This window comes from Trichogramma pretiosum, unplaced genomic scaffold (genome assembly GCF_000599845.2).
Source record: "Trichogramma pretiosum strain Unisexual culture from Peru unplaced genomic scaffold, Tpre_2.0 scaffold40, whole genome shotgun sequence".
NCBI lineage: Eukaryota > Metazoa > Arthropoda > Insecta > Hymenoptera > Trichogrammatidae > Trichogramma > Trichogramma pretiosum.
Window position 1 is genome coordinate 1,265,098 of NW_019641657.1, and position 15,638 is coordinate 1,280,735.

General features: G+C 41.4%; 1 protein-coding gene across 5 annotated transcripts in view; it reads left to right on the forward strand.

Annotated features, from left to right (window-relative positions):
• Positions 1-15,638, forward strand: part of LOC106657507 (glycogen synthase kinase-3 beta) — a 43,037-nt gene that overhangs the window by 9,248 nt on the left and 18,151 nt on the right. Inside the window, exon 2 of one of the 5 annotated variants that reach the window (XM_014379065.2) lies at positions 3,958-4,020. The exons of 3 other annotated variants lie outside the window; for them this stretch is intronic. In XM_014379065.2, the coding sequence (XP_014234551.1) occupies positions 3,958-4,020 (63 nt within the window). Of the gene's footprint in view, positions 1-3,957; positions 4,021-10,247; positions 10,322-15,638 lie in introns of those variants that run through there. One more of the 5 variants, XM_014379067.2, reaches the window with a different exon arrangement.

The window sequence follows — 15,638 nt, forward strand, 5'->3', positions numbered from 1 at the left end:
AGCTGGTGAGTAACCGATGGTGGTAAAAATAGATTAAATGTAAGATTAAATCTAGTTAAAAACCTGGTTGTACACCAAGGCTCAGGATTAAAACCTATTTTAATCGGTTCGTACCCGAGGTGCGAATCAGTTAAAAGCCCAGGTTATCACTAAACTGGAATGCGTTCTATAAAACAATATAGTAAATGAGTGCGAGTAGGAGAACACCGGGCACTATGCACATTTTCGAGCCGGGTAAAATTAAAAAAAGTAATTTAAATAAGCAGTTTGCAATAACCGTATTACTTGGTTTTATTTGTATCGTAGCTCTAGCTGTGCCAGGATATCCCGGCTAACATGGCTACTGTGGACGCACCCATAGAGAAGCGATTCAATTATTTTGCGTGTCGATTCGTGCGCACCTTTTTCCTCCGCCGAGCTTTTTCTCTCCCGCTCGCACCCAACGCCGGGGGCAATTTTAACTGCGTGTGAGGCCAACGCTCTTTTTCCATAAAACGCGGTACAACTTGCACATCGAACGCGTCGTACAGCCGCCGCGTCGACTATTATAGCCTATATGGCTCGCGTGCTTGCGCGGCGCGGCGCCGTGTGCTTACCTCGAGAATAAAGGTACCGAAATAGAATTCGAGCGAGAGGCGCGAGAGGCGCGCCGCGACTTTTTTCGTCGTGCTTTACAAATTTTGTACCCATGTATAAGATGGTATGGGCATTGCATAGCAGTTTTCATCAAAACTTTTTAAATTTGTTTTCTTCCCTCTCGTGCAAGTTGGAGCTTGTACCGACTACCGAGGAATTTATACCGTCTACTCATCTTTGACTGTACTTTAAAAGCCAATTGAGAGTGTTTTATTTTTTCTCGAATCTCATCGAATAAATAATCGTGCGTGGATCGAGATTCCTCGTACTTTCCTCGTTCTCCTCGACACTAGACCACAGCGATGCGCGCATCAATTGACGCACTGTGGAATTTATAAATAAATCTCTTCTGCATCTTCTCGACGTGGAGACGCGCAATAGAGAGAAATACATACAGAGAGAGAGAGAGAGAGCGATATGTGCGCGGGGGGCCGCCGCCACATGGTTATCCGCGCGAAATATTTTGTGTGTATACGATCTGTGCTGCAAGCTCGCAAGCATCGGAACTTTTTTACGATCCTCGGAAAAGATTGAGCGAGAAAGACGACGGGTAAAAAGACGTGGGATGAGTTTGTTGCTGTTGCTGCTGCCGCACACGCGTCTGTTAAGAGATTTATGCTTTTTACGAGAATTTTATAAAGCATTCAAATTTGTTGTTGGCTTATACTTACGCGCAGGATCTTTTGATCTTGTGTTATAGCCTCCATGCAAGGCTTGTTTAATTTACAAACAAGCTTTTATGGCATTTTAAATATTGGCAGCTCTGATATTTATTCATAAGTGAATCATACGAGTTTTTGGTACATTTTTCATTCTTCGCAGTACAGTCTCGCCTCGGTCGAAAGTGGCGTGATTAGATTTCATACGATTTTTGAAATCGATTGAAAAAAGCTCTCTACTTTTTTCGCACGAGGGGTAATGTTTATTAAAACGAAATGACCTAAAGAAAGGAAAAAGGATCTTAAATGACACTGTTATTACATCTAGGTCGATATTCCGAAGTCACGTCATGACTGAGTAGTCCGAGGCCAAGATTAAAATGCGCATTATAAAATCCTCGCGCGAGCTCCGTGCTACTGCTGCTGCTACTGTTGCCGCCCCTTTCGTTCGATGCAGCGCTTACAGCATTTTTTCTTTTCTTTTTTGCTTTATTACCCAAGCGAATGTGTGTTACGCGCGTGGGTATACAAGCATTATGCAAGCTCCGATGCCAAAAAAAAACAAAATGTTCGCGTAAATATGTAACTCTACTATTCCTCTGCTCCACTCGAGAGTACCTTTATAAAAAGGTCCAAGCCGCTGTTCTTCTCTCTCCGCCGTTACGTGCAAAACGACCAAGTGTCCATCGATGAGTAACTCGAGCACTTTATGCGCGAGCTCTTCAGTTTCGCAATCTCGCAGCACAGTGTATGTGTGTCCCGCTAATGGACGCTTCGTCTCTCTATGAACGAACAATATTCATGAAATGCAGCCCACTTTTCATTCATAAATTATGCGAGCTGCACCACAACCGAGTAATTCTGCGCGCATTCAGCGCGCAATAAACTGCCATTCGCGTTGCGTACCTATATGTATGATCGAATTTGGTTTCAATGGCTTCAAACAGTACGGCGCTAATAACGTTGTGCATTGGCAGGCGTGCGCGTTTCCAACAGCTCATACACTAATTGCTCATCGCGCATAGCTTTGTTATAAAGCTCTTTGCGCATTAATCGTATATATTGAATCGCGATTAAACTCGCAATTTTTAAATGACGTGTAACCTGCACGGAGTATAATTTTCTTTCTTTGAAATTACCAACTTACAATGATCAAACGGTCGAACATTTGCATCGAGGCGATTATTTCTGTAAAAAGCGAGCGAGCAATAATCCTTTCCGATCGTTCTTCTATTCCGCAATCAATGAAAAGCAGCTATTCATCGTCTCGCTTCTGAAAAGGCCGAGACGCTTACGCGTGTATATCCTTTTCTTTGTACACGAGCGGGTGCTCAAACACGTGCACAGCTCGTGTGTACGTGTATTTTAATGAACTAATACCTTGAGCGCTCTCCGATTTATTATACGGGATGCGATACCGTTTGCATCCTCGCGGGATTAAAGTGCAGCGGAACGTGTGTGTGCGGTTGGCTCCCGCGTATCCTCCTCATCCTACCTAGCTAGGTATGCTGCAGAGAGATAAAACGCGCACACCACGGCTCGCAAAGCTCGTATGTTATTTGCCTTGATATAGCTTAATGCCACTGCTGCACAGAACACAAGACGAATGCGGAATCGTTACACACGCTCGCAGTGAGAGAGATCCACGTGGGCGCGCTATGACTGCGACGATTGGGAATTCAACCTAATTAAACTTTTGCTAAATTAAAGAATTAAAAATACAACTTTTGCGCTGGAGCTATTGACTTTTTTTCTCTTTTCGGAGAGAAGTTCAGTTTCAATTTATATCAAAAATAAACTTTGAAATGAATCAACTCTGGATAATTTAAAATTTTCTCTCTGCTTTTTAATCAAACGTTAGATCGAGCAATAGATTAAAATTACACTGTTTTCATTCGATTGTTTAAGTTTAGCTCCAATTTCACGCGCAGAAATAATGATTTACGAAACAAACTTGATGAAAAAAACATTGTAAAGTTGATTTCGTTCGTTTCAATTTTTCGATAAATCGATTCTTCGCCAATAATGAAAAATATACCCCCGGCAAAAGATGGAATATAAAATTTTCAAGCTATCGAGCAACTTGAAATCAATGAAGTTTGAGAAGAATTTTCTTGGACTTCATGATTAAATTGTTGACTTTGAGAACTAGCGCAAACAAATAAGAAACTAAAGTAATAGGGAATAGGGTACGCGGAAGGGTCGAATATGATTCTTATTTTCCAAGGGTGATAGATAGATAGTTTATAAAAAATGCATGCGTCTAACGTTATAAACTCGCGAGCTTGCACCGTAATCGTCAGTGGTGTGTATCGACCCCTTCAAGGTCGAGCCTCGTGGCCCGTCCTTGGTTATAGGTAATAAGTTCAAAGAGCGTATTATAAAAGAGGAAGAGGTAACGAATACAATTCCACTGAAGATAAACTGACACGATAGAGAGAGAGTATGTTAATGGCGTGTTCGTAACTGCGGGGTCACGCGTTTATTTTCTCATCCCCCTTTTCCCTTTCTTATCACCTAATGCAGCACTTCACACCTACGCCAAGCAAATCCATATCTCATGCAACTAAAACGTCACTTTTATGATCGTTTTTCCACGTATTTGTCAATATTTAAATTATATAATATTAAAATTATATAACGAATAATGTTTGAATTATAGATGATTTGGAAAGCTCCCTCAAAGAGGAAGTTAAACAGAATGAGCCACCGGCCCCGCTTATTGGTATGATTTTATGAAATTTTGAATTTTTCATCATTTCATTAGTATGAAAGTTTAGTTAAATTCAGAAATCAAACCATCAACAATATCATTGTGATCGACACCATCATCTTTTTTAAATTTCTCTGGTTATAACACATTTATCTTCGATGTTCAAACCTTTTATTACAAAATTTAATTCAGCAATTTTTATTTATCTATACTTTTTCATCCATATCCATCAAGATAGTAACTTTTAACTCATCTTGAAAGGTAGTTTAATTTGAAATTTGCTTTTAATAATTTTATGTATCACCATACACTTTATACAATTTTGAATAAATCACGGCATTTGAGTAACAAATATTTTGTGGTAAATATTTTTAAAATCAAAATATAGTATCTCGTAAATGCCATTTTAGTTAGTCACTAACAGTTTGTTTTAATTTTCTACATAATTATGATAACAAGCTCTTTAATTTTAAAACTTCATTAACCAGCATCTTATTTTTGATGTTTCTGTGTCGCTAAAAGTTGTGAAATACATAATTATGGAATAATGTTCAAAAATATAAAAGCTATTATAATTTTAGACTTAATTATATCTATAAATTTTTATCATATTATTATATTGCTTACGTAATACGTAAAAAAATTAATTTTCTATTACAACGATAAAAATAAATCATGCATCGCATTAAAGGAAAATTTTTTATAAACATCAAAGCACGCGGATGATTATTTATTCTTTTTACATTACAAGCCGTCGTGCTTTTCTTCTTCAATTATGAAGTTACAAGTTATTATTTTAAACTTGTCAGTTTTACAAAAATTACTTGTTGCTTTCCCAGTGACGTTTGTAAAGAAATAAATTCGATTATTTTAAAGCATAGTTACGAAGTTTTATAACTAGAACTTTATCTTCTCCAAATCATTTCCTTATACCGAGCTAAAGTACTTGTGCTAATACTTGATAAAAAAACACGAGTCTTCGATGCTTATCTGTCGTTCATACATTAGTAGGAAAAAAAAGTATATAGGAGCAAATCGAGTTCAAAGTGACAAGCGTCCCAGGAATTCTCATCGTTAAAGAGGAAGCTCTCTTTCTTTCTCTCATTCTCTCTCTCTCTCTCTCTCTCTTTCTCCTTCTACGTCGGGCGCGGCGATTCTAGCGGTTCGCGCGCAGTGCTCTTATTTGCAGGTCTGCACGATCTTTTGTTCAATTACTCGACGACAACGGTATTGACGCCGCAGTGAGAGCATGAAGAATCAAATAATTTCGTGCCCTGCCAGAGATTTGATCGAAAATTTCGATACCAAGAAGACAAGGAAACAATTATTATTTTCATTTCTCAAGCCAACACAATCCGTCCACTGGCTGTATCGATTGCACTCTGTGAAGTGATCTCGAAGTATCGTTTTGTTGAAATGAAAAGAAAGTGCCACAAATCAATACGTCAAGCCAAACGGTTATTTCTGCGAGCTGCACAACCTTCGCTTCCCAGCCAAAAGTCCAGGCACAATGTGTATACGGATTTTCGCGGATAAAAGTGATAGGATGTAGGCATTGATTGACTGATTGATTGATTAGACGATTGATTAAATGATTGCCTCCGGCTCGCAATGACTTGCAACGCAAGACCGCTCTGCAGCGTGCACATGTATAGACCTACTCGGATGGGCTTGTAAAAAAAATCAAATATGCAAAAATGAAGCTAAGACAGCGTAATTGACTTGCGACAATAAAATTAATTTTTCACATTGATCGATGCATATCTCATTTAATGTAAGGTTTAATCGTCGAGACAAAGTATCACTTCCGTGAACTTGATACACACTGTGTGTGTGCACTTATTTGGCCTTCCAAGCCACACACATTATAATGCGATAAAGTTGAATAAAATCGAAGGCCAGGGTCACTTACAATCAAGAAACTTACAACTCTTTTTTTTTACACATTCAGGACAATGCCCCGGGGTAAAAATATTTTTATCGCAAATTTTTCCCCGTGGAAATGCACGATAAAAAATGAAGAAAAAAAGCAAGAAGAAAGAAAAAGGGAAAGAAAAAGTCGAGCGCATTTACGAGCACACCTTGCATTTCGTCTTATAAAGTATTCAGAATATAACCTCCTAACCTCTAAACAAAAAGCTCCGTGCGTCTGAACTCTTAAACTTCTTGCGCGCACACACACACACACACACACACACACACACACACACACACACACAGCTCTTAACGCGCGCCCTGGAAAGTCATATACTCCGTTAATTTTGCGCGAAATATTTTAATGCCTCGCAGGATGATGACGTCGACGGCGACAATTACGCGGTCGACAGCACCGAGTCGCTCGGATATATCTACCGAGCGTTGGTGTGTATTTTATATGTAGGGCGACACGCATAGTGTCTGTATATATGCATGCACACACACACACACACACACACACATACACGCATACATGTGCAGGGGTTCGCGTGCGCGCGCGCTTAACTCTCGAGATGTACCGCCGCTGCTGCTATAACAACCGAACGGAAGCAGGGATGAGCGCTGCCTAGCACTGTGTGTGCAGTCGGGAAATTTTGCGCTACGTCTCTGTCGTACGTAAGCTTGTGTGATATGTGCTTGACACATGTACATGAACACACACACACACACACACACACGTACGTAACACGCATCTCGCTCTATATATATAGGTACACATACTCTCACCTATATTACGTGTACACACGGAGCCAGACGAACATATGATCGATTCGGGGGGCGCTCGCGCAGGGCATACACAAGAAAAATAGCCGCTCCTCCTCGCGTATGATAATGTCCCGGTTTCGCAGATAATGCAATCTATTCGAATTATCGTCCTCTCAAAGTGGACTCGCTTCATTTTTCAAAATATGAATGAAAAAAGCTCTCCGACTGCGCACGACAAAAGAACCCTGATTCGAGTATCATAATTTTCCCCGCGACTGGGAATTCGGTCGAATTAGCGAGTGCTGTTTTCCTCGGCTCTATGTGGACCACACGCGGAGCGTATAATCCAATTCCAGGTCGTTTTAAGTAATTTTGTCTCGAAATAACCTTGTTATCCGCGAACGTGATGAGCCTGACAAACGTGTAGCATTGTGGTGGTTGTGTGACAGCAGCGACATTAGATCGAGGGATGGTTGCTCTTTCAAAGAATGCATCCTGCAGGAACTCGCGCGAGCAATTTAATTCCAGGCGGATTTTTTTGCTCGCTCGCGTCGCTCCTCGCCCGTATATGCCAACTTCTCTTCTCTCTTGCCGCGCGCCTCTGTAATGTATATACAAGCTTTGTGGTTTAGTCGGTACTAGACTTTCATTAAGTTATTTATTATTTAGAGCACCGTGCTGAAAAAGAAATGAAATAAAATTGAATATAGGTCAACCGATGAAAAATTATTCACCAGGCTGGTGAAAAAGAAAAAATCATTACTTCGCCTCGCTGCTCGACGAGCGCAAACCATAATTACTCGTTACTCCGGCAGTTAAATTACGCAACGATGAAATAATTTGCCTCAAAGTATACCGCTGCCACTCGCAATTTTACTCTCTTTACTTTGTACTTCGAGTATCAAATTTTGCCGTACACACAAGGCGCATTACGTATAGCAGTTGATACATTAGGCCTCTTTCTCTTTCTCTCGGGCTTCTGATACGAGTACGTGTGTGAGTGTTGTTTATTGATCGGCCGAACACAAGGTTGAGGGCACGAAAGCTACCTTGGGAATGGTGAAAAGTAGGCTGTGTGTGTGTCTCTCTCACTCTCTCGCTCTCGGCTTTACTTTTGTACATTGAAAATCTATGCTGCTCAGCCTGCGTATCATCATCCAGCAGCTCTCCGCAGCAGCAACGCGACCAATATAACCTTTGTACAGGCACGGCGTTCAATCATACGATATCCATATTTAGATTTAAATTCCTTTGTTGCCTCGACTGTCAGCGTCGAGCAATGGTCAGTTAGTTACAATATAAGCACGATTAGAATGTACGTGACGAGTGAATTAAACGTTTTCTAGCCTTTATACGTGTACACAGACACGAACTCACATACACGCACATACGTATGTACGCGACGGTAAACGTCCAAAGTGAAATGTAATATGGACGAGATCAATAACGAAGTGCTGCATATATATTTGCACGGCTCTATCGCGCGATTTCATCAATTATACGATCGCCCGGAGTACAGGCAGTCATCGATGCGCTCTGAATGTGTCGGAACAATTCGCTCGAATACGCATATGCAGACGAGTTGTGTGCAGCGAAGCATCGACGAGCACCCCAGGCTATTTAGATGATTTCTGCCTTTGTTCTGTTGTTCCACGATAATTCGTTTAGCGCCAATTTTTAAAAAGTCCCGCAAAAAAAGACGGAAAAAACGCAAGCTCTACTGCGTAATACAATGCGTGTCGATGTGTCCACTATATGAGCGGCACGAGAACGTAGAGAGGCGCCTCGCGCGTTCACTTTTTGTACTACTACGCCTGAATCGCAAGTGTATAGTCTTGCCTCTCTCTCTCGCTCTCTTTCTCTTTTTCCCAATAGCGCTACCGCAACTTGCAAGCACGACCGCCGATAAGACAGATAACTGATTTTCGCACGTGTGCGTCGAGTATAGTTTAAAAGCTTGTAAGATCAAGATTCGATTTTGGTTATTTTTTTTTCTTCGAGTCATCTATCTTCGCAGTTGCGTCATTCATCCATGAAAGAGGAGCTCGATGACCAAGGTACTTTCTAATTTCTGATGGAAAGATACTACAAGCTCTCGAGTTCGGTCTGATGAAATTTTCGAAATGTCCAGACTAAGGCGATACTATTTCTTTCTACCGAAAATTTCTGTTACGATTCATCTCTCTTGAACTCGATGAAACGTTTTAACAGTATTTATTCGCACTCGCTGCTGCTGGTGAAGCGCAGAGTATGAAACATCGGTGCCAAAGAGAGCTAATAAAGTCCAAATCGTCGCGAGGGAGAAAATAAAAATAAAAAAACGACGAAGCGCAGCTGAAAAGTTCGATGACCTTGGAAAAAAGTTGACGACACACACGGACGAGCGCAGACGCGATCGGAATCGGATGGCTGCACCTGCGTCTCTCCGAATGTGATCTATGACGCGCTCCGCGCCCGCCGCCAAGCACATGCGAGCGCACGGTACAAGTCGGAGAAGACGAAATTTGGACCCACTCCACGTGGCGCACGCGGTAAAAGCGTAATTCGAAGAGAAAGAAAAATACAGTAGCACAATTTGTATACAGGGGCAGAGACGTCTCGCGACCCAGCGATCACGCATCGAAGCACACACGTTATAGTGGTATTACATTCGTGTACCCGCCACGGTTCGGTGTAACAAGTCGCGCGCGTCTTACATCAGAATTTTATAGCCTGCACCACGCGCGAGCCGAGCGCTCGATCGTTCGGAGCAGCAGCTTATATATGTATAGAGTAACGCGACTCTCGAGCATTGATAATAGCCTACGTACACATATGTCACTCTGTACAAATATACATGTATAGATTAGTTGGCTCGCGCGTCCAAGTGTGTGCGTACGTGTGTGTGTATTCGTACGCTCCGCTCACCTCGTGGCGTATATGAAAATTGGCTTATATAGCGTGTATACGCGAGAACATCTTTGAAAACTATACCACTCGCTCGCGGCAGTCTTGATTTTTGACGCAAGCTCGAGCTCGAGCTCGCATGTGCGCGCGTGTGTGCGGGCGACTACGACGACGACGAGTTATATATTATATACACCGACTCTCGGACTCTCCTTCCGCAGTTGCAATTTCGTGGCAGTCGCTAAGTATATTGCCGTGTACGCTGCTACTACTACGCCGCCTAAACTCTTTGCTGCTGCTGCTGCTGCTACCGCGGCGCGCGTATAATCTTTTGCCGTGTGTGTTCTGTGCGCGACACCCGTGCATCAGCAGCCCGAGAGAGAGTCGTGTCGAGTTCCGCATATATAAGGAGCAGGCGGCCGATCGGTGCTGTCACGAGTGTGCAGAGTGTGCTCAGTTTTCGGGTTGATTCGCTACGAAGCAGAGTTATCGCGTGTGTGCGGTCTTACACTTTGACACGAGGAGGTGAAAAAAAAATCAATCAAAATTGGACGAACGGGCGAGGAGCAGCGAGGCGGGGGTGGTGGTGAAGGTGGCGCCGAGGAGGACGACGAGGCGGCGGTGGTCGCGGCAGCTGCCGCAGCAGCCCGCAAGGCCCGAATGGAGGCCAACGAGGAGGAGAAGGCCCGCAGAGCCGACGACGAGCCGCGCGAGGTGCTGTTCCTCTGGTCCGGAATTTGGACAGGTGCGACAGATTATTTTCAGTGTGACGCCATTCGTCGAATGTCATTTTTTTTTCTCTCGCTCTCTTCCGGTTTCGGTTTTCTGCTAAACTGCTGATTGTTGGCGATCGTCATAGCCCCTCGTTAACGCGTTTTATTCTTTTTGTGTTTCGATAGTGCGACGTTCATCGATGTGACAGTCTATCGATATAAATTTAGTACACGCGTTTGTCGGCTGTTCGCGCGACAAGTCGTCGTCTTTGTCGCGAATCGATAGGGATTAAGTGTCATGTACAAGCTATTATGAACGAGGTTTATTGGATAGCTCGGAGCGAATAACAACTTTGCCTACTTGCTGACACTGAGCTAGCTAGCTGCAGCACCAACTCGCAATCATTTTCTATTCGACTGTAAAATTACGCCAGTTTATAGATCGCTCGCATACGAGTGAGCGAGAGCGTAACGAATCTCGAGTCGAATTAATAAATGCGTGTACTCGCAATTTATTTATTTACCCCCGCGCTAGCCTCTATTTTTAGGCAGGCGCGCGCGCCCGCTCGAGCCCACTCGCGAGCTCTATTTATTATATAGATTCGTTATAATATATAATACATTCACGTAACACACCTGTGCACGCGATAGTCGAGAGTTTATTTCGAAGTTGAAAGTCACGTTTTAATATTTCTCTCTTTACCTTTAAAAGAGGTGTGCAGCTGTTGCCATGCCGTTATAACCCGAACGCGCGACCACTGACACGATCAAGGTTTCGTCTACGATTCGAATTTTTGCGTTCTCTATGCGAACATGTAACTGCGCCGTGCAGTGCATCGTATTGTATCTATATCTAACACCACTGAAAAGTGTCGTGCTGAATGAAAGAATGAAAGTATGCGCCGAGCGATCAGAAATATCGAATATTTGCGGCGGCGTTCATCTATCAATAGCCGCGCTGAAAAAAGAGTCTGGCTCTCTATTATGCATTTATAATAGCTCTCGAGCACATGCCTCCCGATGTCCGAGCTAGCTCGGGTTGTGTTCCTGCACGTCGCCACCGGGGGTACACATACACGCATACACTCGCAGAGCTCTTATTACTATTTTCGTTGATCGAGTACCTTGTACCGCTTGGCGTCGTATATGTATCTGCACTCGTATACACACAGACACACAGAATCTGTCGCCGCCACCGCGTGTCTTTCAATTGTCGCGGCAGATCTTTTCCGGCATCGATTCAGGGTCAACAACACGCATCTCTCTCTCCGTTTCTATATGCATGCCATGTAAGAGAGCTTAATTGCGCAACGCGAAAAACGTGAGCGATATTCTCTCTGTGTATGAGTGCGATTCGTGCTCGAGTATCGGTACGATTCGTTTACTCGTAGCCGAGATAAGGCGCGCGAGGGAAAATTTTTTACTCCGGCTTTCTTAACTCTCTTAACGACTAATAAAGAGCGAAAAGTGATGAAGAAAGGAGAGCTGCAAAAAATTGCAAGTTTAATAGAGAAGCTCTCGGTTAGGGTGTGTGTGTGTGTGTGTGTGTGTGTGTTTCTCTGTGTGTATACTTGTGTTTGTGTGTGCAACCGTGACCTCGGCATCGCAAGAGGCCACGAGAGCGCGCGCGAAACGAAGGTCGTGTGCAATAGCCGAACGAGCGCAAGCTCGCTCTACTCGCAATATATAGACACGATCGTAGAGCAGCAGCATGTGCATAGACTCGTAATTTTTAGTATATGAAAACGATACACACATGTACTTTACGAGCCAGCATGTGATTCTAATACGATACATGATGTATTAATCACAAGTTTGCGTTGGCAGAGATCATATGAATTAACGTCGTTTCGGTCAACATTCTTATCAGATATCCAAAAAGAGAGAAAGAGAGAGTTTGAATAAAGAGGCGCGCTGTCGTACGTACAGACGAGGCGTCGTGAGTTGTTGTGACTGGACGTGATAATGATTAAGCTCCACAGCTTTATTTTCAATTTCGCCGTCTCCTTTCATCTGTCTCAATTATTCGCTTGTCCACTCTCGGCTGCCGCTGCAGCACTTGAATGCCGAGAATCTCGATATGTGCATAGCAGCGCATATATATACGTAGCATGTAAGCGTGTAAATGCGGATCTGCAGCGGGGCATTAATGCTATGATCAAGAGAGAAAACAGTGCGTGTGTGCCTGTTTCTCGCTATACACGTCGTCGTCTCCCTCCACGCGATACCGCCGAGGCAACTACTTACACGCCTGCCTCGCGTGCTATGTGTACTACATCGCGGCATATAAACGTGCACGCATTATATACATGTATATAATACCTGATGCTTTTCAAAATGTCAGTATCTATTATATAAAAAGAAACTATATAGCTCAGGCTCGTGCAGCACGACGCCGGCCGGTCGATACTCCCGTTCCCCCCATTGACTCAACCGCAGCTCGTGTGCACGTTATACATGTATAATATAATATAATGTGTGGTTCTCTCTCGATCTCGATCGCGTGGATCTGCACAGAGAAGATATCACGAGAGAGAGAGAAAGAGCGAGCGAGCGATATTCTGGACGGCTGGCGATTACTTCGCAGCTCGACAGTAACAGACTAATTTGAGAATAATTTTTTCGACCGTGTAAATGTTCGAAGGTAAAAATCTTGATCTTCGGGACGGAAACTATATAACAAACAGTTGCATGCGAACTTGAAGTTTTCTTCACTTCTTTTCACTTTTCGCTGTGTCAAAAGAGAAGCAACAAGTTTTTCTAATGTGAAAGAGCAACAAGTTATATTTCGAAGTTCTCTGATTTTGGTGATTTTTTTCTAAAAACAAAGCTCGATAAGGAAACGCGTTTATTGATTATTTTCGTAATTAGCTTGTGATATTTATCGATATGTATGAATCTTTTAACTACTGCATATTTTTTTAATATTTGAATTATTAACTTGTTTTGTACAGACCTCGAACAACACACATACATACACACATGTATAGTCCATTCTAATTTTTTTATAATAAATTATTCATTCGTGTTGGTGATTATCTTTATCGCTACACAATAAATGTGAAAAAATCACTTGAAATGTTCAAAAGAAATATGGTTTTGAAAAAAAAATTGCTCTTGAACCGCGCAGACTATAAATAGATGTTAAAACGAGGTACTTTATTATTAGCGTCTTAAAAAATAGCACAACAGCTAGTATGACTTGGGCAGACGTGCTGTCGTCATAACTCAAATTTGGTTTCAAATTTCGAAGATTTAACGAGATAATTCTATAGCACGAACATCGATAATGAAGTATCATGCAAAAAAATGTTGAATATAAAAAAAATTAAACGATTTTGTAACTCGTACTGCAACAAATTAAAATATTAATTTTTGCTTTGATCTAGCACCGGTTAAAATAAAATAATTTTGGCAATCACGTTCGTCTCACGTTTTGCTGATTTTTGAAAATTCAATTTCCAAGTATTACGCAAATGAAGTCTTATGTATGATTAACAAAAATGTAATGTGAAAGATTTATTCCAACAATTTGTCGTCTCATTTAGTAAATTATTTAGTGAAATTCACAGGTTAAACATTTTCTAGTGATGATGTAGTCACAATTTTATGCTTCGTTTAAAAATAATAAAAAATGACTTCAACTTTTTCAATTGACATCGCTATTGTATACAAAAATTTAATTTATATCTAGTCATTCGAGCCATTGAACGATTAAGTATTTCAAACCGATCAAGTCATTTTTTGCGCTTCTGTTTGTACATTTTTCTTATCTTCCGAGAGTCGAGTGAGTAAAGTCGAGTAAGAAGACATACTAAAAAAAGTAGATAGAAAAATTCCTCTTCCAGATCTATTTTCTGTTTCTTATGCAACAATCATTTAACTTCTTTTGCTAATTTAAACTCCTAAAAGGAAAAAAAAACGATCTTAATGATGGATCACACAAAAAAATAAAAATGCATCTTCCTTTGATCAAGAATATATTTCACTTAATATTAAATACCCTGTGAAGTTTCGAAGAAGTTTAAGAGTCACATATAACGACATAATCTCGCATCTACGCAGTATTTTGACGTACTTAGAGTTTCGTAAGCTCTTCATTATTCACGGACTTCATCTGAAAACTGTGCAAATAAATACGTTCATAACGAGGTACAAGATTTGTTCGTTTTTTCGAAAAAGCCACTACGATGATTAATTGAAAGTAAAGAAAAGAAGAGCTGGATGAAACAAGCTTGTTTTAATTTTTTCTTAACGGTAAAGCACGTGATGAGCGATTGAACGCAGCAATTAAATTCACATGTTCTAGCAAAAGATTTTCCATTAATAGCTAATCCTGCTGCCAGAATATAATCTGTTCTGGCTTCTAGATAGCCGAGCTTAGCCAAAAGTTTACTGTATAGATGGTACATTTGGATATGTTCATAAATCATTTCGTCAAATTTGATTGCAATGTACGTATACGAGCAATTTAACGATTTAAACCTTTAAAGTTAAAATAAACACCTGAAATCTCAATCAATGTTTTACAATATTACTAATAGACGAACAACACATAAAAATCATTGGAAACAAACTTTACGCTTTACTATCGATTCGACATCGAACGTAAACCTGTGCGTAAGTTCGAAAGCGCGAAAATCTTTAAAAATAGTAGCTGGCGTCGATGATTGCGCGCGCATATCTGCTCAACATCATTCGTGTAAGCGCGAAGTGCGTCATCGACCATGAAAATGATCCGACGTCAATCAGAACGAGAGTTGTTTTATCGACGACTGGCACACAGAGCGCTGAGTCGCGCGAAGAACATTTTTTTCTTCTAGTCACAGATGTAGTTGATGTCACTGTTCGAAATAACCAATTTTCAAGTGTTGAAACACGCTGTATGCATGTGCATGCGAGCACGCGCATCGTTTCTAGCAAGTGACTCGATATAATTGAAAACTCACAAAGAGAGGGTGCCTCTGACGTCTTGTCAGCGCTGCAGCGATATATATAGCGCACACATTTATGATTATGCGAAGAGCTGAAAAACGAACCGCGCTCAGCTCGGAAACTTTCCCCTCGACTCTTGTATCGGAAAATTAAATTTCCATTATCTTGAGTAATTTTTAAATCCGATCAAGACCCTTTGAAATCTTGAGCTTTGAGATAAAAACGGAAGTAGCAGTCGACGAGGAAGCGATGGGAAAAGTTATCGGATGAATTTGTTTTTTTTTCTCTCGGGTGACATAACGTCGCAATTTTCGTGATCGTTATTTTGCTGTATTATTTTAGTTACCGAGAAAACGTAACATAAATGAACGTCATCTTTCTCTTTGTCTTATGAAAGAGAGCAGAGATGCGTCA